At 40.9% G+C, this 25,460-nt stretch overlaps 1 protein-coding gene across 6 annotated transcripts in view; it reads right to left on the bottom strand.

Moving 5' to 3' along the window:
* Window positions 1-25,460, bottom strand: part of PPFIBP2 (PPFIB scaffold protein 2) — a 163,764-nt gene that overhangs the window by 112,616 nt on the left and 25,688 nt on the right. For all 6 annotated transcript variants that reach the window (XM_084853491.1, XM_084853462.1, XM_084853481.1 and 3 more), the window contains 2 exons: window positions 22,987-23,084; window positions 10,250-10,464 (listed from right to left, as the gene is read on the bottom strand). In XM_084853491.1, the coding sequence (XP_084709617.1) occupies window positions 10,250-10,464; window positions 22,987-23,050 (279 nt within the window). In that variant the 5' untranslated portion in view covers window positions 23,051-23,084. The remainder of the gene's footprint in view (window positions 1-10,249; window positions 10,465-22,986; window positions 23,085-25,460) is intronic.

Below are 25,460 nucleotides of genomic sequence, written 5' to 3'. Positions count from 1 at the left end.
GACATCCAATGCAGACATGAGGGGGTCATGGGTAAACTAGAAGGGTGGGCTAACTAGCACAATTCTGATTTCCTATTGCTCATTTGTTGTTCAGTCGTTAAGTTGTGTCCAACTCTTCGTGACCCCATGGAGCATAGCATGCCAGGCCTTCCTGTCCTCCGCTCTCTCCCGGAGTATGCTCAAGTTCATATTCATTGCATCCTATTGCTCATAGGTCAAGACATATCTACATACAGCTCGACAACATTTCTTTTTTTCTCTTAACTGCCAATTTCCCTGTGGTTAGCACGCTTTTCATTAAAACCTGTTATAAGACTAGGACCAACTCTTTGGCTTTGCATTAAATTTTAATATGCTGAAATGGGCATTTACGACAACACACAAATACTTCTGCTGCTGATACTATGAATGCCATTGGGTGAAAGAAAACTGTCTCTCTTCCCAAGGAGGGATTTCCATAGCCAGATACAGGTTACACTTTGATGCCACTTCACTGCTGCTTGCTGTCCTGAACTTCAAAATTGAGCACCATTCTTTTCTTTCATAATTTTTCATCCTAGTAGCAGTGACATTGTCATGAAACCAAATCATATTTTGGTTATCTGATGACATCACTGATAGAAACTTAAATGAATCAGAAGATAAATTTTTATACTTGATAGAAAAATCAAGTAATTTTTCTGAGCCAATCCTACATAGAAAAATGCCCCTGCCTATGTCTGCTAGGCCTCCATGTCCCAAAATCCCTCCCTGTCAGCCACTCACCCCCAAAACATACTTCTCCATTCCTTTAACTCATCGGTCAAGTCAAGTCATGGCAGCAAGAGCAGCAGTGGCAATGAACAGGGAGAGGAGGGATGCATAGCAGGGGATAAGGGGACACAGCCATCAAAACAGCAGCGGCACATGCCTGGCATGAGCCAGCCGCGTCATGAGAACCAGGTCACATAATTACACAGTTCAGTTCTACGTAAGAAATGTTTCCAGGAATGGATCTTTCCAGGAAAGTACACTTAGGAATGGCAGGCTGGGAAGGTATATACTATAACATGTACTTGCACTAACTCTAGTTTTTGACCTGAATGTTCCTTCTTAGACTTTCCATTAGAGCCTTTTAGTGTATTCCATAGTACTGCCTTTAAGAAACTGGAACATAAGCCACCTTTAGCATTTGTAAAATTAAAGCCATGCATCACATTATGTCAATAGCAAGAACATGGAACTGAATGATTAAAAGGGTTGATGTGCCCAAGAGCAAAACCTTAGATGCAAAGAAGCTAAAAAGACTGTGATTTATCTAGTAGTAAGAAAGAAGATAATTAAGAATTTTTCAGGGCTGTTAAAACTCTTTCACTGTATTCTTAGCTTTTTTAAACTAAGAGAATACACACTCCACTACCAAGAACATTATGCAAACAACGACAGCTACAAAGATTTCAGCAGAAGAAATTTTTGAAGGAGCAAAGATATCATTTTCAAGCAGAACAAAATAACTAACAGCTTTTCTACACAAGGCATTTATGGTGCACTTGTCATTCCCTGATCATGGTTGTTTACAGGTTCTTTAGACAATGTCATGACCCTCCAGTTTCACTTCTGAAAGTCCCCTCACCCCGCATCTGGCTTGCCTGGCTGCGGGAGGGGGATGTTGTGTGTGGGGGGGAAGGCAGGACGAGATCGAAGGCCATTTGCCCTCACTCTCGACATCCAGGTGGGGCGGGGGCTGAGCCGGCCAATATTTAGGCCGCCCCGCTCCCTTTCCTCATTCATTCCGGCTTTTCAGAATTGGGTGGATCGAACTGAAGGGTGGCTACGGTAGACACCATGCCTCAGATGATGAATGCCTCACTCGATACCTGTCAGGATTACTTGTTTTCTACGTGCCCACCGGTGCTTCCTTCGCAGATTTTAATATGTCAATAAATGTGGCCCAGTTTTATCCCAACTTTATTGTGTCGTCTCGTCATTTCTCCCCCCTCCATGCACCCGCAAACAGATGCAGCAGATTAACAGCCTCATGTAGAAAAGCCCATAGGTACAATCCTAAACATGCTTAACCCCCATTGAACACAGTAGGGCTTTCATCTGAGTAAACATGCATAAGATTGCACTGCAAATCTCCTTTTATTTCTCTAGAAAGAGCAACCAGAGATTATGAAAGAAATCTCAATACTTTTGGACATGGGTGTGTGTGGGCGTGAAATCCACCATTAAAAAATACTATACATTGCTTTCATACAAATAGTTTTGGCTGTTTTTGTCTCTGTATTTTAATTTTTCAGGGTCATTTCTCTCCCTGCAACCCCAACCTTGTGTTCTCTTTAATCAAAGCTCCTCTTCCTATTTAAGTGTGAATGCTAAAACCTACTCAGGTACTTCTTTCCATTGCTGTATCATTCCTGCTGATGGTAATTAGGTTAAGTCTTGACCAAAGGATTTCCCTCTTGGGCTTTACTACTAAGAGAAGAAAGCTAACAGCGATTGCATTTTAGACCTTTTGAAATTATACTCCTTGGCAATAAAAGCCTTCACTTCTTGCATTTGCTCAGCAAATGGGAGCACTATTAAATCTCTTTTTATTCATGTCACAAAATTTCCATAGTGTATGACATATTTAAATAATAGTTCACAGGAACAGTAGTAGCCATAAGTTACTTATTAGGACACCAAAAATCAATATTGCAAAATTTCAGGTTAGAGAAATGAACTGTAACTAAATATTATAGTTTAGGTCACCATGTCAAGAATGGTTTCGTGGTTAATTTTTAATGCTGAAATTACTACCCACTTTGTGATGCCTCACTGTTGAAATATTTAGCAAATAATTATGCAATTCTATCCAACATCAGTAAGTCAGGGGCAGGAGGACTTTAAACTCGCGGAATGTACTTTGTTGTTTCCCCTAGAACTCCAAGATCCACAAGCTGGAGCCAAATGCAAAATAGTGGCTTAGAAAGATGGGTGGGCATACATACACTCAGAATGAAGGAACAGGGTATGTCTGAATATATCTCGTTCAGTACCGGAAATGAGCTCTCAGTCTTTCCAGATAAAAATCCATTCCTGATTTCTCCCCAAGCTTTCTTCATTTCAGCAGCCTAACTAAATCTAATAAATAAATAAATAAATAAACAAACAAACAAACAAACAAACAATTGATAGTCAGAAATTCTTGGTGATCTACTGCAGATCCTGATCTACCTTCTGCCAACCCCTACAGTAGATAACCAACAATGATCACAAATTGAGTGTTGTTGTTTGCAAGGTAAGAGCATTTCCAGATAAGTGGCATAAAACACACAAACATACTAAAAATGGGATGCAATGGTTTGATAATACCTACTGAAGTACAGCTGTACAGCCTGGGCTGTCTAATGCAGCCTTGGGCCCCCAGTCAATGAGATTTGAGTACAACTCAAGTCTTATTGATTAGATGAGACCTTATATTATAATTACAAGATTATATTATATTGTTACCCCACTTATTGATAATTAGGTGTACCCCTCATCAATTTCCTCATACACTCAGTTCTGACTTACCTAAACATCCCAAAGAGCATGCTTTTTCTACAGCACTTGAAAGTTAATGATGCCACTGCTTGAGCTATATAAAACCAAGTTACTGTCCCAGCTTTTGTATGGGCCCCTGTATGGGTTCATTCAGATATTATGGCCCTGGAATGGGAACAGTATAAATTTATGTCTAGAGCCCGGAGTGTGCCTAAATCCACCCATATGGCAATCGTCTAAAGGGAAACAGTGTTGTTCAGTGGGAACTCAGAAGGCAGCTATCTATTTTTGGCTTGAGATAATTTTTTAACAGGCCTCTCTTTTTGTCCTATTGGCATATGAAGACATGGGGGCAGAATCATGTGCCACCAAGATGCAAAATTATTTCTAAACTGGGTGTTTCTGTGGGCTATTTGATTGCAAGGGGCTATCATGGTGCTTGTATGGAAGTCTCAAGATGTCTGATTGATTTTCAAACTTAAAAACTCACAACACAGTCTAAACTACATAATCCATGAGATTCCAGGAAAGCCAAACATGCTTACTCAGCAGATTGTCATTGATTTGTCAACCACACAAATGGCTCTGGCAAAACTATAGGCTACACTTTTTGCAATATGCCATTTGGATCCAGAGTTCCTATAAGTGGAACTCCACTCACAGGGCATTCTTGCTTGCAGAAGGGGAAGAAAGATTTGTACACAAGTTAATGAAACTTGATTGGCAAAACAGATGTTCTGACAACAATGGGATGAATCCAGACTGTTTGTTAAACTTAGGTCCCACTGAAATCAATAGGATAATTTAGTCATGACTTAATTTAAGTCCCATGGATCTTGATGGGATCTTAAGTTCAACTAACAGTCTCCAATCCAATAATTTGACTTTTTTTTTTTTTTCCCAAGAACAGGGACAAGTACAAATAGATAAGAAATCCTTACGTAAACTTGTAGTTGGGCCTCTCTTGAATCTGTTTTAATAAAGATCTTTAATCAAATCATACTTCATATTGGTTGAAGGGATTTGTGTCAGAGAAGCATAATTGTTCATAATTAATCCTCACAGCCTTTCTACAGTCAATCAAGTCTTTTTATAAACCAAAGATTATTGAACTCAAAAGGAGAAAGCAAGGGCATACCGCCAAATATATCAATAGCAGACCCATAGTTGTACCATCTATCTCACACCATTAATACTATAATCAATGGATTACAATTATGATATCTGCTAAAGATACAAACTTGATATTCTAAATCGGATGAACAAAGAGATGTTAACCAGATATTTGGGCTTTAAAGGCCTGTAATGCAACACTAGGAATGCAACTAGAAACTTTGGCCTCCAGTTCTGCAGATCACTTACTAACTAAACAGACTGATACGGTCTTGAGTCACTGGAAACTTGTAGCCACATTTGAGCGAATGAACTATAGGTGAAAGGTACTAGTCATATTACAAAACCCCTGGTGCAAATCTCTTTCTACTCTCCTCACAACACTTAGCCACTGGATGGATATATAAAAAGAGCTGGGAGAGAAAACTTCTTAACCACCAACACTGCATTCCAAGTAAGTTTGTTTGTTTGTTTGTTTTTAAAGTGGTAAAAGTAGACACTAGACAGAAACTTGACTGATGGAGAACATCTGGGCAACATATTTCTGAGTACTTTAAAGAATTGCATAGAAATCAGTTTTATTAACATCTCCCCAAAATGTGCCCGTCATGTTGCACAGTAACTAATTTCTGGAGCATGAAGTTGAGGATGACGGTAAAAGTAGTATCAGCAATCTTTCAGGTGGAAATATTTAAATAGTAATCTCTTATTTCCCATTTCGGAGCAAGCTGTTTCTAATCACGTTAACCCTAGGCCTTAGGGTTATGGCAGTCAGAGCACACTTAGTTAGAAGTTAGTGCAGAATGAAAAAAGCTCTGTAGTGAAGCCAAGCATGACTTTGGAATTCCTACTCATTGGGAACACTTTCCATATCAATTAGTCAGCTAAATTATTATCATCAACTTATCAGTATAGCACCATCAATGTGCATGTCACTGTAAGGGGTACTAAAGGACAGGAAACTGCCCTGAGGAGCTTACAATCTGAAATGCAATACAGGGGAAACAACAACAGACAATGAAGGGGAGGGAAGACAAGGCAGGGGTAACAGGAAAGAATGTGTAATTACTTCAGATACATGTACTTACACTTGGTTATAGGCGCAGTTATAGGAGGGCATGGGAACTGCAGGGCTGTGCCAAAGTTTTCATAAAAAAGGAGTGAAGTCATCCCCGTGTACTGCAAAGGATTCTGGGACACATTCTCTAAGGCAGTGCTCTCAGTTCAGTTATGTTACTGCACGTGAACCAAGAATGTGACCTGGAATGTACCAACATTACAAGCACTGCAGGAGAAGATTGGTAATGGCAGAGAAGCTGCCCATCAGGGTAGTTAGTCTGCCACTAACTGATCTTATTGAAAGACCCCTAATAAGAATCACAGCTTGGAAGCCACTGCTCTAACGGTACCTATTTTAAAAGGTAACACTGAAACTAATTTCTCACTGTGACTGCAAAGTTAGTGTTGCCACCTCTCTTTGTTCCCAGTAGTGTAGTCTTGTTGTGAAACACCCACAGAACTTCTGCTATTGGGAGGTGTAGGAATGTAATTAATAAATACTAGTCAGCTCTACTTAGGATGCTGAGGGCTGATGATATTTCAAAAAACCTTTCTTCAAAACATCAGAGAGGCAAAGATCCAACATTTTGTCACATCAATACAAAGCTTTTCATCTGGAAGAGATCATAGAATCATAGAATAGTAGGGTTGGAAGGGGCCTACAAGGCCATCGAGTCCAACCCCCTGCTCAATGCAGGAATCCAAGTCAGAGCATCCCTGACAAATGGCTGTCTAGCCTCGTCTTGAAGGCCTCCAGCGTGAGAGAGCCCACCACCTCCCCAGGTAATTGGTTCCATTGTCGTATGGCTCTTACAGTCAGGAAGTTTTTCCTGATGTTCAGCTGGAATCTGGCTTCCTGTAACTTGAGCCCATTATTCCATGTCCTGCACTCTGGGATGATCAAGAAGAGATCCTGGCCTTCTTCTCTGTGACAACCTTTCAAGTACTTGAAGAGTGCTATCATATCTCCCCTCAGTCTTCTCTTCTCAAGGCTAAACATGCCCAGTTCTTTCAGTCTCTCTTCATAGGGCTTTGTTTCCAGTCCCCTGATCATCTTTGTTGTCCTCCTCTGAACCCTCTCCAGTTTGTCTGCATCCTTCTTAAAGTGTGGTGCCCAGAACTGGACACAGTACTCCAGATGAGGCCTAACCAGTGCTGAGTAGAGGGGAACTAGTACTTCCCGGGATTTGGAAGCTATGCTTCTATTAATGCAGCCCAAAAGAGCATTTGCCTTTTTTGCAGCCACATCACATTGTTGGCTCATATTCAGCTTGTGATTGACAACAATTCCAAGATCCTTCTCGCTTGTAGTGTGGTTGAGCCACGTATCCCCCATCTTGTAACTGTGCATTTGGTTTCTTTTTCCTAGGTGCAGAATTTGGCATTTATCTCTATTAAATGTCATTCTGTTGTTTTCTGCCCAGCACTCCAGTCTATCCAGATCACTTTGAATTTTGTTTCTGTCTTCCAAAGTATTAGCTATCCTGCCCAATTTTGTGTCAGAAAATTGATCCTAAGGAAGTGTTGCTGAGGATAGTGTAATAAGCAAGATTTATTCATTCTATCATTTATATCCAGCCTACCTTACCTGAAACAGGATCTCGAAGGTTAAACACTCTTTTACGAAAATGAATTTGGTGCAATGTTAGGCTATTTATTTACTTTTTTTTTTTAAACATAACTACCCTGCACATCACATTGGTTAAATCCGAAGATTCCCTTCCCCTATGAAGCAAACTTATAGAACCAATCCATCGTGCTGTAGTGGTAAGGTTTTTATTTTTATATATTTGCAAGTAAATGCAAGTAAGCTCAAGCATATATTTACAAGAATGCACTGCTTGTGCTCTTTAGTGAAATCAATACAGCTAATGAGAGAATAAAAGTACTATGACAAATATCAATTAGGAGAAATTGTGGTTTCTCAGTATTGGTCAATTTTCTGTACAGGGAAGTACTGGCTGAGAATGCATTCATTTATTTGCAAGATTATTACAGAACAACAAGTCAAATGTCAAACAGAATAAACCCAGTTTCCTACCTCTATGGCCATAATTAATCTTCTGCCTACTATAGAGGAAGCATGGAACAAAAATCAGAATCAAAGACTCTTAGATTTATAGTTCAGGGCTAGCTATAACATAAATACTATTTTAAAAAACATAATACATGAATTCCTAAACATGTATCTTATGGCAGATTATAAGATGCCCACCACAGGGTACACCTTCCAAGTGCAGATGCTCTTTTCTTTAGTTAAGCTGTTCAGTTGCAGGTGGTGAACGTGTGACTGGTAATAGCCAAATTGAAGAGGTAGTCAACCCATTCAAAGAGACCAAAGCTAAGTAAAATGTTTTGAAATCTGAACCACCCTCCAGTTCTCAGTGTTAAGTTCCTAACTGTGATACAATACCTTGAGGCATGCAATTTGAAGCCAGGGCATTTTGCTAACAAACAGACTGAAAGTGTTCTAAAGTGTTAGTACACATTAACCTGTTCAGAAGTGGAAGCACACATTAACTTGCAAGGTAACACAGTTATCTCCTGCATTCTGAGAACTCTTTTCCAAACAATGACAGAGGCCAAAATTATAAAACTGCTGTCTCACATGAACTTTTGCTGTTGTTGTTTTACCACCACCTTCTTCATATTCAGGAGTAGTTCAGCTCCATACCCAAGTTCTGAAAAGCTGCCATTTGTCAAGGCCAGGATGTTATCTTATTACCTACTCAAACCACTAATCCATCTAATGCTCTATCTACTCTGAGTGGCAACTAGGGATGGGTGAGAAATTTGTTTGGTTTGCATTTCAATGTGAACTTACCAAATTCACATTTCCTAAACATAAATATGAACTGGAATAAAGTTAATTGTTAAAATCTGTACCTTTCTGAAGTTTGTGGCGTAGTTCACAAAAAGAATTACGTATGAAAATTTGAAGCAGTGTATACTAAAAATGCATATATTTGGGGAAATGCAAACAAAAACACTTTATTTTGTCCCTTTTACTCTTAAAATCAACCCACCCCACTGTCTGTATGATTACAGCAAATCTGGTTTACCTTTAAATACACAGCGAAAAATTGCTTGCAAAAAATGTGTGCATTTGAAAAGGTATGCACAAAAATGTATATATTTTGAAAAACATACATGAAAAATTATGGATTTTTGAGCAGCCTAAAAGATTTTGCAATTAGATTCAGAAACAGGACAGAATGAACGTAGCAGTAGAAAAATGAGAACCCGCGTGAAATTGAGCTTGACAGACTCGCCCATCCCTAGTGGCAACTGTTTTTCACAGTCTTCGAGCCAAACTGGACATGACAACAGCAGATCTAGGTGTTTCAAGTTACACCCAGATCTGCTGCAATCACACAGAAAGTGGGGTATGGGTTTGATTTTAAGGGTAAAAGGGGCACACAGATGAGGAGAGCAGAAATCTCACGACACCCATGGCTTATTTCCCCACAGTCTGTCCTCCTATGTCATTTCCCCTTCAACTGGGATCTGATATTGGCAGTAAGGCCTGGGAGAAAAGAGCTTGCGTAGCAGTGCTACATGGAAGTAAACAGTAGGAAAGGGATCATTCCACACTTTTTGTCCTCCAGAAATCAGATGCACACACTCTTTTACTATTGAAATCCTAACACCCCAATATGAAGGTTTGCGGCCTACAGAAGCAAGGAAAAAGGTCAGGCCTAGAGGCCTGGAGGTTTTTTTTGTTGGGAAGGGGTATCCCTGAGAAGAGTAGTTTCATTTCCCCAGTTAAGTGCCAGTTTCATTTCCCCAGTTGTTTCATTTCTTCTAGTTTGAAGCAGTACTTTCAGTATTTTGAGGGAGGAGGGTATAAAAAGAGAGCGTCAGAAATATCAGAGCAGTAACAGCAGAGTCGGGAAGGCCAGAACCTGAAGAGGGAGCAGGAAGAAGCAGCCTGGAGAAGTCTAAGTGCAGCTAGGGTAAAGGAACTTGCATTTCGCAACTTTTTATTTTCTCTTAATGCCTTTTGTATCACTCAGCTCTATTGTGTAAATACCTTTAGTTGTGGTTTGCTTGCTTTAATTTACCAGTAAACTCTTGTGGTTAAACCCTGTGCCTAGAGTGTCAATAACCCCACGCCTGCAGTCTAAACACCATGTTATTGAAAGGGGAAGGTAAAAGAAGGAAGGTGGGACTCTTAAGAAAGCAAGAGATCCTAAGGAGTTGTTCAGAGGGTCCACATCAATGGTGGAATCCTGACACCCACCCATACTCTTTCTATGTGGTTGTGGTCAATCCAAGTGCAAAACTGAAAGATCTACTGCTATCAAGTCTAGTGTAGTCTCCTGGAAAGGATCTTTCCCAGTCCTGTTACCTGAAATCCTTTAACTGGAGCTACCAGAGACTGAACCCAGGAAAACTGCACTATGGGCTCTCCTGAAGGCTAGTATCACCTATACAAAATAACTCCTACATGCTGGTTATATGGCTGCTTCTTATATTTCAAAGAACACATATATACAAAACTGATACAGGAGTCAATATTCCCCCCCGCCCCAAGATGGAGAGAATGATTCCTTCTGATGCTTACCAGATTTTCCTCCAGCCAGTCATGTATACAAGCTGCTGTAGTCCCCGGTATCTGATTCCTCAAAGCTTCTCTCTCTTCAGGATCCTTGAGCATTTCTAATGCCAACTTCAAATCTTCCAATAGGTGCAGGATTTGGAGTGTACCAAAATACATTGACTGAGCAGGTGACACCATGTCATAGACACCATTTGTATATTCTGCAGCTGCTTTGGTACCTAAAAGAAAGACAAACACAGCTAAAGAAAAACCCAGAGAACAAGTTTAACAGGAATCAGTTATTTCTTTATATGTCGGACAGTACCTCTCCTCCAATATGAATATAACCTGTATGATTCATATAAATCCAAAATGAATCGAAAAACTAGTGTGTTTTTTAAAGAATAAACTAACCCCAATCTATCATTGCACTCCAACCACTGATTACAGACACAGGTAGCAAATATATTAACATATATTTAAAAAAATACTATTAAAAAAACAATGCATAAGAACACCTACAAATTCTATGAATGGGTCCAGTTTGGGCAAAAAGTATCAACAGGTCATATCCCATCTTTCTTATTGTAGTTTTCACTATGCATGCTGGGGGGGTGGGGGTGGAAGCATAATTCCCAGTCATTCTAAATAAATGTTAAGAAGCAGTGTCATCATCACCCATTAAAACAGACTAAAAAACTAAAAACAAACCATGATATGAAAATGGACCAAATAAAGCAAATTCCTAAAACAAAAGCTACCAATTTTCATGAATTTTCTGGAAACATTACTCAAACGCATAACAGAAATAGCTTGCTAAAGGAGCTTGTTTAACTTGCACATTTTCCCATGCAAGTTAGCAAAAGTCTTCAATTTACTTTCATTAGCATGATCATAATGAATCAATAATGATAGTATATGCCAAAGATACTTTCAATTTAATTTAAAAATTAAAACAACAAATCAGCTACTTGCAATTGTCCCTACCTACCATTAGATGGCATTATCTTTTCAGGGACACAGAAGGCATAAATATAGATTCAATAATTTTGCAGGAAATGTAAGGGTAAATATATTTTATTATCATCATAAAAAGGTATGAGGTTTCTTTTAATTCACTTTAGTATAGCAAACCCTCCAACTTTTTGACACATGTGAACATTTGGCTACTTTACCAGGCCCCACTGAGGCCTTTTTTGGTGCTTTCTAACAACCTCTGTAAAGCTTCCATTCATTTAAACTGTGTTTGTGAGTGATACCAAAAAACCTCTTTGGTATTAACTCGAGGTGGTATAGAAGCTATGCTTAGGAGCAAGGCACCACTATTTAAGAATACAAGAACAGCCCTCCTGGATCAGATCAAAAGCCCATCTAGTCCAGCATCCTGTTTCCCACAGTGGCCAACCAGATGCCTGGGGGAAGCCCATAAGCAGGACATGAGCACAACATCCCTTTTCTATAATGCCTCTGAACCTGAGAGTAGATATAGATATAATGACTGGCAGACGTATCCTCCATGATTCCGCCCTTGAAAACCAGGGGTCCAAAAAATGTGACTAACAGCCAGATTCTTGTTTGTACTTGCTACCAAGTTCCCTAGCATGTGCAGAGCACCTGGGCAGGCATTTCTCTCAGCTGTAATTGGGCCTGTAGAAGAGAGAAAGGCTCTTGCTGATTCTTACTTTCTTCAAACCTCCATGAATATGAGAGCTCAGGGGAAGGGATGTGTGCCGCTTCATGTCCTTTCATGAAAGGACCAGACACTCTCCTCTGATGTGCTGATGAGTGAATTCATGGATGCTTGGTTTAAGAGCTGCCTACCATATACAATTTACCACTAACTAATACCAACTTGATCTAGCCCATAATTAACTTGCAGGATCTACACTGAAAACCATTTTAAACCTATATTAAGATGTCTATTTACTTACAATATTCAAATGATGAGAGAGTAATTGCTTATGCTAGCAGAACTTTCTGGGCCTGCCTCTCTACAGTCAGTTTTTTGCAGGCTGCCCTTTAAGATACATAAAACATACAGTGACTTTATGTTATAATATGTATAGGTCACCTTTCAATTTAAGTTCTAATGGTGGCTTACCATGTACCAATACATGCCTAACAACCAATAAAAAATAAAATCTGAGCACTTCTTCAGTTTCAAATACCAGAGCTGTCATTAAACAAATCCTAGCTGATTAATCATATGAGTTTTAGGTGATTAAGGGTTGCAATCCTATGAGATCTGCCCTCGATGCTAATAAGCCTCCGAATTAGGAGACTTATGAGTATCCAGTGCAGAGCAGGAGGCAGAGCAGAGGTGATCATTGCCTCCGCTGCGCCTCCCACTCTGCATTTTAGCTAGATGGGCTTTTTTGCCCATCTAGCTGGGGTACTGCAGAGGGGGGAGGCAAGGAGGCTGGAGAGGCCTGGGGATACGGTGTAAGCCGGCCTCTTGAGTTCCCTCCCTGCTCACTGAAACACCCCGTTACCTACCTTAGGGAGGCAGCCAGTGTGATTCTCTCTGCATCCATTGCGAGGGAGAGGGGGAGGGGAGTGTGGATTCCTAGGTCCAAGGTCAGAGTGCTGTCTCTGACCTTGAATCCAGGAATCCAAAATATCCTATCCCCCCTGCCTTGCGTTGCTGTCTAGTGGTCATAGGATAATTCCCTCCACTTGCATAAATTTACAATGAGTGAAAATAGTTGTTCTGGGTCTAGATTGGGTCCAGAGCTGCCCTTCCATGAACAGAAGGGCACCATCCATTAATTGAAGGGACTGTGATCCGGTGGGGATCCTGCTGGAGGAAATGGAGGAGCGGATTTTTTTTCAGATTCCTCCTTTCTCATGCAAGTCCCATACCATCCCCTGTACTGTTTTGGAGGGTTCCCAACTCGCCTCTGATGTACTGTCAAGTGAATGTTCCACCCTACAGAGCAGTTTTTCAGAAAACACAGGAGATTGTAGGAAGAGTCTAGTGTCTCCTTTTCCCTGCCCCTCTGCTTTCCTCCAGTGGGTGTGCCCTGTGAGCACAATTCCACTTTTGCAGACTATGAAACCCTGCCATTGAAAGTACACTTTTTGCTTGAGATGTCTGTATGTTTGGAACACCTTAAAAGAGACATTCCTTAATGCATGTGAGAGAAGAGGCAATGCCTCTTTTCAGGTGTGCTTGCCATCTGACATTTTAAAATTGTAGCTACGTTAAAAAAATGATTAAAAAAAACACAATTGTTGCCTGATTAGTTGAGAGAGTGCTTTTTAGTCAATCTAACTGATTAAAATCAAACAATAAAGAAATGAGGAGAGTATTTTAAAGTAGGCATGCTATAAAAAATGTAAATGAATCCATTCAGAACATGATTAGTTTGATCTACGAAGACAAGGACATCTCTAGCCCAACTGTAGATCTGCACCTTTGACTTGGGGCTCCTTCACACACAGCTTTTATCTTGCTATCGAGATTGCTCATTCACAGAAGTTTGCGGGTCCTTTAGATGACACTGTGAACCTCCAGAGCATCTTCGGCATAGAGGGAGCAATCCTATGCGGAAAGGCGGCTGCCTCCAAATTCAGAGGCGACTGCCTACCCAGTGCACGGCGGGAGGAGCACGGAGGGGATCCAGCTGCCCTGCATTCGTGGCTAGATAGCCGATTTCTGCTGTCTATCCGCGGAACTTTGGAGCACGGGGTGGGGAGGCCAGACGACACATAGGAAGTGTCATACTGGCACTTACGAACTCTCCATCCTGCCCTGCCCCTGGGAACGCCCCCTTTCACCAGTTCCATGCTTCTCTTCTGAGCACAGGGACGATTTGCACTGCCTATGAGGCAGTGGGGGAGGGGTTGGAGACGTGGTTCTCCGGGAAGTGACCTTGGAGCAGGGCTCCGAGTTCGGTTCCCAGGAAGCAACCAATCCTATGGCTGTCTAGCGGCCATAGGACTGCGCTCTAAATTACTTTTATTCTGTTTTTAAATAGATAGAGAATAACAAGCTATCAAATTACCCCACTTGTGTTCCGCTTGAATTCCCTCAGTGAAAAGAGGAAAAATGGCAAGAAGAGGAGCTAGGTCAATGAAACATATAGAAGACCTGGAGAAGGGGGAGAAGGAGAGGGGAAAGGAAGCAAATGTAAAGGGATCCTGGATTTTAAATGGATGCAGAAAGCCCTGCTTTAAATGCAGGATTTTAGGCTGGTATAGAGATGCTCTTGGAGTCAATAGCCATGATCCAAAGTACTAATTCACATCTTAGTAAAGACACAGCGTAAACATCCTTGTGATCCCTGATCAACAGCTCCTACTGCAAATCATCATGTAGTTTTGGAGTTTGTCAGTTCGGGAAGTTGTTGTTGTTCAGTCATTCAGTCATGTCCGACTCTTCGTGACCCCATGGACCATAGCACGCCAGGCCTTCCTGTCCTGCGCTCTCTCCCGGAGTGTGCTCAAGTTCATATTCATTGCATCGGTGATGCTATCCAGCCATCTCATCCTCTGTCGTCCCCTTCTCCTCTTGCCTTCAGTCTTTCCCAGCATCAGGGTCTTTTCCAGAGAGTTTTCTCTTCACATTAGGTGGCCAAAATATTTCAGCTTCAGCTTCAGTATCTGTCCTTCCAATGAGCACTCAGGGTTGATTTCCTTTAGGATGGACTGATTGGACCTCCTTGCAGTCCAGGGGACTCGTAAGAGTCTTCTCCAGAACCACAGTTCGAAAGCATCAGTTCTTCGGCGCTCAGCCTTCCTTATAGTCCAGCTCTCACAGCCATACATTACTACTGGGAAAACCATAGCTTTGATTAGACGAACCTTTGTCGGCAAGGTGATGTCTCTGCTTCTTACTATGCTGTCTAAGTTTGCCATAGCTTTCCTCCCAAGGAGCAAGCGTCTTTTAATTTCATGGCTACAGTCACTGTCTGCGGTGATCTTGGAGCCCAAGAAAGTAAAATCTGTCACTGCTTCCATTACTTCCCCTTCTATATGCCAGGAAGTGATGGGGCCAGATGCCATGATCTTAGTTTTTTTAATGTTGAGTTTCAAACCAGCTTTTGCACTCTCCTCTTTCACCCTCAACAAGAGGCTCTCGAGATCCTCTTCGCTTTCTGCCATTAGGGTGGTATCGTCTGCATATCGGAGGTTGTTGATAATTCTCCCGGCAATCTTAATTCCGACCTGTGATTCATCCAACCCGGCGTTTCTCATGATGTACTCTGCATATAAGTTAAATAAGCAGGGTGACAATATGCAGCCTTGTCGTACTCCTTTCCCAATTTTGAACCACTCGGTTGTTCCATGTCTGGTTCTTACTGTTGCTTCTTGACCCTCGTACAGCTTTCTCAGGAGACAGGTAAGGTGGTCTGGTACTCCCATCACTTTAAGAATTTGCCTCAGTTTGTTGTGATCCACACAATCAAAGGCTTTAGCGTAGTCAATGAAGCAGAAATAGACGTTTTCCTGGAATTCTCATGCTTTCTCCATGATCCAGCGAACGTTGGCGATTTGATCTCTAGTTCCTCTGCCTCTTTGAAACCCAGCTTGGACTTCCGGTAGTTCTCGGTTCGCATACTGCTGAAGCCTAGCTTGTAGGATTTTGAGCATCACCTTGCTGGCATGTGAAATGAGCGCAATTGTGCGGTAGTTTGAACACTCTTTGGCGTTGCCCTTCTTTGGAATTGGAATGTAAACTGACCTTTTCCAGTCTTGCGGCCATTGTTGAGTGTTCCAAATTTGTTGGCATATTGAATGCAGCACTTTAACAGCATCATCCTTTAGGATTTTAAATAGCTCAGCTGGAATACTGTCATCTCCGCTAGCTTTGTTGTTAGTAATGCTTCCTAAGGCCCACTTGTCTTCACTCTCGAGGATGTCTGGCTCAAGTTCAGTGGCCGCACTATCATGGCTATCAGGGACATTCAGATCTTTCCTGTATAGTTCTTCTGTGTATCCTTGCCACCTCTTCTTAATCTCATCTGCTTCTGTTAGGTCCTTGCCTTGTTTGTCCTTTATCATGCCCGTCTTTGCACAAAACGTTCCCTTGAGATCTCTGATTTTCTTGAGGAGATCTCTAGTCTTTCCCATTCTGTTGTTTTCCTCGATTTATTTGCATTGTTCATTTAAGAAGGCCTTCTTGTCTCTCCTTGCTATTCTCTGGAACTCTGCATTCAGTTGGATATATGCTACTTTCTTGTTGCATATTTCTCCCTTTCTCCCTTGCTTTTCGCTTCCCTTCTTTCTTCAGCTACTTGTAAAGCCTCATCAGACAGCCACTTGGCTTTCTTGCATTTCTTTTTCTTTGGGATGGATTTTGTTGCTGCCTCCTGAACAATGTTACGGACCTCCGTCCATAGTTCCTCAGGCACTCTGTCTATCAGGTCTAACCCCTTAAATCTATTCCTCACCTCCACTGTATATTCATAAGGGATATGATTTAGGTCATACCTAAATGGTTTAGTGGTTTTCCCTACGTTCTTCAATTTAAGCCGAAATTTTGCAACAAGAAGCTCATGATCTGAGCCACAGTCAGCTCCAGCTCTTGTTTTTACTGACTGTATAGACCTTCTCCATCTTTGACTGCAAAGGACATAATCAATCTGATTTCGATATTGACCATCCGGTGATGTCCATGTGTAGAGTCGCCTCTTGTGCTGTTGGAAAAGAGTGTTTGCTATGATCAGCGTGTTCTCCTGGCAAAACTCTTATTAGCTTTTGTCCTGCTTCATTTTGTGCACCAAGGCCATGCCTGCCTGTTATCCCGGTGATTTCTTGACTTCCTACTTTAGCATTCCAATCCCCTATGATGAAGAGGACATCTTTTGTTGGTGTTAGTTCTAGAAGGTGTTGTAGGTCTTCATAGAACCGATCAACCTCAGCTTCTTCGGCATCAGTGGTTGGGGCATAGACTTGAATTACTGTGATGTTGAATGGTTTGCCTTGGACAGTTCAGGAAGGGGAGCTACTAAATAAAATACCTCAAAGATAGTCCTGGCTCTGTATAGATCTTCCAGGATAGCATGCTTTTGGGAGTGGGGGGTGGGGGAGAATAAGCACTTAGACCCCAGCATATCATAGAAGGAACACAGTATCTCTTACATCCTCTCTTTCAGTCACAGACACATGCCATTCTTTTGTGCAGTGTTATTTTTAACCCAAGTTGCTCCAGTTGCTATATTAGCCTTTTCATTTTCTGCTGGAAGGAAAAAAGGGCAATGCCTGCAGAGGTATTCATGATGCAGTGGGGAGAGAGAGAGAGAGAGAGAGAGAGAGAGAGAGAGAGAGAGAAGCTATGCAGAAATGTAAGTAGGGGCTTAAACCATACCATTTCATATTTAACCAACTGAGCATAGCATGACAACATAGATTACAAATCCAATTCCTCTCATTTAGCTCTTAACTCACCTTCACCCTTGTGTTTATCCATCCAGAAAGACATACAGATCAAGTAAGTTACACAAATTAGAATGGGCAGATGCAATGGACTAACTATACAGTATCTTATTTTCTCTCCTTCCTTCCAGCCCACTACATGTTCATTACTAACATGAACCCACTATAAATGTATACTTCTTAAGTGTATTATCGTTGGCAAACACTTAACTGCAGAAAAATGTCAACTACTGTGCAGACCAAAAACGTTAATGAATGACAAAACATTTCCAAGTACTCTGAAAGATGGTATCCATACAACAAGATGCTTCAACTAATGAGAAAATTCCTCACACTAAGTGCAACTTTACACGTATCAATTATCACATGGAACCAACTTGAAGTAGCATCCTCATAGGTGACTTCTCCCTGCCCCTTTTATAACGACCCTTTTCAGATGTCATGTTAAGCCATGATGGTTAGCATTTTTGACCTAACCATGGTGGCTTAGCGTGACATCTGAGTGGAGGTCAGACCCTACCATGGTGGTTTATTAACCACACTCAGACCATGCTCACTAACCACCTGCAGCAACACAGTTAGTGGGCTCCACCATGGCGTCGCTTGATGTCTGAGCAGGCCCCCATGGTTAACGCAGCACTACCACAGAGCTCCATAGCAGAAGCAACGATTACAGGAGCAGAGCTGCTGATGGCCGTTGGCAGCCATTTTCTTTTCTTTCTGATTCCCTTATGAAAATAAGCAAAAAATAAATAAAAACTGCAGAAAATTGCCAAAACATTTGCACAATTTTCTGCCGTTATTTTTTATTTTTGTATGGGAACCAGAAAGAAAGAAGAAACTGGCCACCAACAGCCATCTGCAGCCCCATGCCTTTAATAGCCGTTCTTGCCGCAAAGGCTGCTGCAAGGTGTGATGGAGGGTCCAAGGACTGCAGGAAGGTATGTAGTTAGAGAGTAGTTAGGCTAACCATGCTGCGGACCACGGTTAGCTGCACCTGTGACAAGGGCTCTCGCAGTGGTTAGTGCTAACCACACTGCAGCATGAGTAGCCTAACCACCCTTCCCCAATGTGCATCCAAACAGGTTCAATATGTAGCAAGACTCATCATATGGTTCTTCCTGATTATGGAGAGAGTTCCCACTCCAGCACTGTAGGGACCTGCTAATGGCTGCCCTGACATGGAAATTCTCCATGCAGTCCAGAAGAACAATGTGATGAGTCGTGCTACATATTACAACAATGGCATGGAGAAGATGCCACAAGGATATCAATTCAAGGCAGTCTCATATGTCAAGTTGTAATGTGTTCTTATACCCCACCTTTCTTCCACAAAGGTTAGGCAGTATATATAGGTTTTCCCCCACATCATTTGATAGTATAACTCTGTGAAGTAACTTAGGCTAAAATCCCCAGCTCTAGCTTCCCCTCCCTTCCATGCACTGTAACACTCAGGTTCAGGGCTAAGTGAGCAACTTACTGCTCATGTCACTCTGAGCCTCAGCAGTCACCATTATAAGCACTATAATGCTGAGATTCAGGACTAAGTAAGCAGGAAGCTACTCATCTGGTTTTAGAGCTCAGCAGTCTTACACTATTGTGCTGGTGGAAGGGAGATTTCTCAATTGTTTCTTAACACTCCCCCCGCACCCCCAACAGCACAGTTCCTCATGCCTCCTCCCAATTATGTGCCAAATAGTTGGTAACACAAATTCAGAAGTAGCATAATTTTTGCTCCCTTCACTACAAAATGAAAACTCTAGCAGTCTCACAGTCAACTATTAGTATCCCGTTACTAGAAATGAAGAGTTAATAACTCTTTTCAATTATAATTAAAATAATGAGGGTTGAAATACTAAAATAACCTTTGTCAGTATACTCCCAAGTACAACGTTCTGGAATTAATGTTTCCATTATAAAAGATAAACAATGATACAACCATCACAGTAAAGTAATTATTTCTGTCCTTTTAAAAGTCATCATTATTCCTGCCTAAGGTGAAAGTGAAACTGGTACATAATGCAACACTTGGAAAAAGCATATGGGAAATGTGAATTTAATTGTATTTTCTTCCTACCTATGTTACTGTTACAGTTACTGTATACTTGCTAAAATATGCAGTATAAACCCACATATTTAGAAAACTATCTAAATGTGGCTACAGTTCTTTGGTAGTTCCCAGTGTGAGGTAAGCCACACTTCAGGGAGACAAAGACAGTTTCTAGGGGTTTTATTTGTGTATGTAGATTTTACCATATTTGATTATATGGGGTTGTTTTAAGTGCAGGGCCTTATAGCACTAATACTAATGCATAAAATGTAGGCTAAAATGCTCATACTCATTATAATCTCATCTGCATTTGCAAGGCAGAGCCAGCCAACAAAGTTGACTGTCCAGCATCCTTATTCTCACAGCACTTGTCAGTATAGCTGTACCAGAGCCGAAGAGCCTAGAGACACTGACTTATCTGTCATATTTGATCACATCAAATGCAGTTCTACTTGATGATCTAGTCTGACAGTCTTACCCTCATACAATCCAAATGTAATATCATATTTAAATTGTCTACAATTGCAAGCAATAAAGCTTTTATTTCTACTAACTCTGACCACATGCCAAAACTGTTTAATTTTTTTTTAAGGTACAAATGTCCATTTATAACGTGCTCAACTTTGGTTACCTACACTATGCCCTTGAACAAGCCTACCACATAGACAACTCTGAAATAGTGTTCCACATTATCAATTAAAACGATGGGATCACTTAAGGTGGCCATCTCTATGGACGGTGTAGTGATTTTTGCATGCTTTTCCAAAACCCTACATAGATGCTTTTTTAAAATCAAGGAAACTGGCTCTTTCCCTAGGCTCCGTGTGGCCTTATGGAACAAATGGGCCATTACCTATCATCCTAGAACCTGAAGAACCTCAAATGGAGTTAACACGTGCCCTACCCATATGGCAGCTGAAAGCTTGTTTGCAGTTTGCTATGAAAAGAAAAAGCGTGTGTGGATAAGAGACTTGAAAAAAGATAAATTTGAGCTCACTTTTTCGGGAGGTAAAAGTTGCTAAAAGGCAGCCATATTGATCTTGTTTCAGGACTAGTACTAGCTGCTTCAGCACCCTCATCATACAAAATATTACAAAACACTGCAACCCAATGTTCTCCTCTCCAAAGGAAACTGATGCTGTACACAGCTCCCTGAACTTCTCACTGCACGTGGAGGGAAGGGAGAGCACAAAACACTGTTGAGGCTGATCTTACACTGTTTGAGTTAGTTCAACATGAAAACATAATTAACACTTGGGGGCTGTAGTCTGATGTTATTTTAGACTATGGCAGAGGAACTGCCATAGTCTAAAATAAGAGACATACTTTATGTCCCAAGTGTTCAATATCCTGAAACAACAGTACCATGGGCCTCACGGTTTCATTACCAATCATAGGCAACATTTTAGAGATGCATTCAGATTTAGGCTGCAATCTTATACACATTTACCCTGGAGTAAGTCCCACTGCATTTAACGGGGCTTACCTCTGAGCAGGTTTCCACTGTTAAATTTTAGACCTCTTTCATTTATGTTCCCATTCGGTTCATTAGCATTATACCACACAGTAGTGTAATGAGTAACAAAGTGATTCAGGTGCTCTCTCAAAGACAAGATATAGTAAACTTATTACAATAGATATTTAGAAACTACAACCTACAACTACAACTTAGTTTCTAATTTTTCCAAATAAATGCCTTCACACCTCCAGTAGTCAGACAGTCCATTTGCTTCTCCTGAACAGTTTTGCCAGGACAGGCAGGAGAAGCATTATTAGAAAACTGAGTTGGGAGGGGAAGGTAATAAGAGTTTAAAGAACCTGCACTTTTGACCAGGTGAAAAACTGCAGATACGTACTACTTCCCTACTCTCTCAGCCTTCTGATGGTAACATACCTGGCAATATTGGCATAGTGCATCAGGGCGTGGAGGGAGAGGGCAGATGATGTTACCAAGGCACTGATGCCTTAAAGCAAAGGAAAGTCATAGTATTCTCTTGTGCAGTTCCTAGGGAGAAATAGTACTTCCAGAACTCTCTCTCATGTGAAATATCCTTTCCCACCTAGGAAACTGCTCAGGGAATACAATGGCTTTCCTCTGCTTTAAGGAGCTATCAGTGCCTTGGTAACATCAGCAGCTGTCTCGTTATCCCTCCTCTGCCTGATGTACTTTGCTAATATTGCCAGGTGTGCTACCATCAGAAAGCTGAGAGAAAGGAAGAGGTAACAATTATCTGCTGCCTTTCACCTGGTCAGAAGTGCCCAAATGCCCTAGGATAAATGAGTTGTCACTGCTTTTGCTTTGCTTTAGAATGCTATCACTGCCTTTATGATATCTGCAAGTACGGTGCCAAGCCCCATCCTAAATCTCAGATGTATTTGCATGTCTAGCAACCAATGAAGCTTACGAAGGGCTAAACTACCTATCACATGTGGTGGTCCAGCACCCTCTCCCCACCAGCCAATTCCCCCCCCCCCCCAAGGAAAAGCAATCTTAGAAAACATAATAGCAGAAAAGCTCTGTGTGTATGCCGGTTTAATAAATTTTAGCTGTTTAAATTATTTATTGTTTTATACTGTTTACATTGATTTTATCTGTACACCACCGTGAGATCTTAATGATATAGGGCAGGATAAAAATGTTTTAAATAAATAAAATAAATAATAAATATGCTTATGTGTGCATGCATGCGTATGTATGTAAGTATGTATGAGCTGTGAGTTTTCCATTATTAGACTTATTCAGTGGGTTTAAAGGGATATGGCCCCAGCCCACCCTGGTCGGCACCGACACCGCCATTGACGACGAGGCCAGCCTTGACGACTTCACAGTCGATGCCTACCTCAAGCAGGAGGCCCACTGCACGGTCACCTACAGCATCGAGTGGGAGACCAAGCCGGCCAACAAGTACACCTACAACCCGCTCCCGGGCTACTCCGCCCATGGGGGGAGGGCCCAAGTACTTCACCATCACCTACAAGGGCCACATGCTAGAGACCAGCTTCAGCAGTGGCTGGAACTACGAGATCGTCCACTGAGCGCACTCGAGAGGGAGGCGGCCTGGGCCTTGGTTACTATGCAGTATTACCCTGTCCTTCATTCATAAAAATTGTACTCAATAAACAAATAGTTTAGGCAGCATCACAAGTCTATGAGTGCTTTGTGTCTCACATCTCAGACTTTGATTAGCCCATTACCACTCCCTCCCTCTTTTATGCAAATCCTCCTGTGGTTAGCCATTTCCGCCTTACAGTCCCTCCCAGCTTCAGTTTTATTTTTAGCTGATATACATGTCTACTATTAGTAGGACTTAAAAATAAATCATTATCATACCTGCAATGATATCATCCATTTGCTCTAGAGCAGCTTCAAGCATGTGACTAGCATCGGAAGCCATGACTTCTGGCTTGCTCAGACCTTGCTTTCTTCGTCTAAAAGGAAAGAGAGTTCCTGCTTATCAGATCATATCAATATTCTACCAAATATCATTCTACCATTTAAGCTTAATTAACCACTGACAAAGAGCAGTACATTTTTAAGAGTAAATTTATTTGCAGGTGTCACTGGCCAAGGTGGAATTAGTAGTTCTTACTCTTCCATTATTATACTGGAACCTAGTAATGCTGAGTAATCCACATTGCATCCCAAATATAAGACCAACAGCAATATATATCCCTCAGTAAAATTGCCAATCAGAAACATTTAGAAGAGCTAGAGCCAAATTTACATGTTTCAAGAACAGCAATTTTCATTTCACAGGTGCACCAGAAATGCTGGGAGGACCCCGTTCAATGCGACCAGTGAGATGGGAGGAAATGGCTCCAGAATTTTTTCCATTGCTTTATTTTTCCATGGAAATTTTTCAGTTCCTAAGTTAATTAATTTATTGCATTATTAATTGCAATAATGGATACCAATTGCAAATACAATATTAGGCAAGCGTAGCGGTTTCAAAGTTGTCATTAATGTTTTTCTCGTGATGATCCCTACCAAGTATGTGAGAGAATACATATATGTTACTGAAATACATATTGTCTCAGTCTAAAATGATATTAATAAGTAATGACAGTGAAACTGAAAGTGTCCCAAGGACCTCAGTGGAAGAGAGTTGAACTCTGTTTAAATAGACTAGTGGTTGTCAGCATATCATGCACAGTTCTTTTGATTGCTAAAATGTATTAGTGTGTCAATAACTTTCATTACCTTTCCTTTTCTCTTAAATTTAAACAATGTAAGGGAAGCACATGCTATTGTCTTTAAATTTTTACAAGTATCCCAATAAAAATTCTACGTAATGTAACATTTATATCACATTAAGGGTGCTTTAATTTCCCTTCTCAAACATTAAGTCAAATATTTGTGGTATATTGGAAAAAAATTAACAAGGGGTACTTTTAAAAGCTTTGTTTAATAAATTCAAGTAAAATAAACATGCTGAATTAGATCACTCTCTAGAGCATTAGAACTTTTTCTGTAATTCTGAAATGCAACATTAAAAACTTTTAAAAGATACCGATGTAGAAATCTGAACGTACTGTGAACTAATTTCAGGCTGCGGTTCAAGCAGTGCTTTTGAATCTATACATAAACATCTCTACACCCACACAAAATGCGATAAAAACATCAAGCAATTAAGCCTCAGGGAACCCTGCAGGCCCAACTGCTTGGACTACTTCATACATGACTTACTCCTACAATGAAATAATTTCTGTAAAGGAAAAAAAAATACTTATTTCAAATATTTGCATCCCATCTTTCCTTAAAAAAAAAAAAAGCTCAAGGCAGCTAACAAGTTAAAACAAAATTACTAAAAATACCAGAACATAAAAAATACGAAGCAGCTATTAGTACAACTGGGCATCTGCAACAGTAAGACTAATTAAGTACAGAAGCTTAAAAATCATTCATGGCCCAAAGATCCTCCAAAACAGAAAGGTTTTAGCCATCCGACGGAAGGCTATTAAAGAGGGAGACGAGACTCTCTCAGAAGGGAGTTCCAGAGCCTTCTGGAAAATTTTGAATGGGAAAATTGAAATTTCTTTTCAGCACTAGCTGAAAAAGTCCTCTCCATGGTCCCAGCTTACCGTACTTCTAGGATACTGGGACATACGAAAGAAGTTCTGAAGTGCAGTACAAGGATGTATTTTGCTGTGATTAGGAAGTTTTCCAGTTTGGGGACTCATCAAAATAAATAGGTTTCACTTCAGAAACGGTGGTGGAAACATTTTTTCCTCTACATTAATTTAGCCCTTTGTAAAAGCGGCTCTTTATAAAAACAGATTACACACATTTAAAGCACTATTCAGCCCCTCTTTTTTCTGTTAGAGTGCTTGTGTGAAAAAAACAGAGAGGAAAAGCAGATTTAAATATGTTTGAATCTGAGTGTGTGTGTGCTTTACGTAACCCTGTGAAGTGTGGCCCCCTGCAAGATGCAGGAAGCACAGCACTTTTGGCCCTGAGGAACTGTAGTAGGGGACTGAAGGGTTTTTTCCTCCTGAGGAGATGCTGAGAAGAGTTCTGAAGAGATTCTGAAAGCAACAGTCGAAGACTTGAGGAAAGAGAGACTGAGATTACAGAAAGAGGAGTACAAAGAACCATGCAGGGAAAACAACAGAGTAGCAGCCTCTGGCTATTACACAGTGAAAATCATCCAGTAGCAAGCCAAGGAGTGATAGAAACAGGCCTACAGCTGGATCCCAGCCTGACTGTATTCAGACCTGGGAGATTCTAATCACTTGCTTGTAGATAACTATTGGATCCCCCATTCCCTTCTATGATTTTGCTTAAAGACTTACTCTAAATTATAT

Source organism: Heloderma suspectum, chromosome 1 (assembly GCF_057233095.1).
Source record: "Heloderma suspectum isolate Gila_16-S chromosome 1, 16-S_ref, whole genome shotgun sequence".
Taxonomy (NCBI): Eukaryota; Metazoa; Chordata; class Lepidosauria; order Squamata; family Helodermatidae; genus Heloderma; species Heloderma suspectum.
Note: the sequence above shows the minus strand (reverse complement) of the source record. Positions and strands in the feature narration are given on the sequence as shown.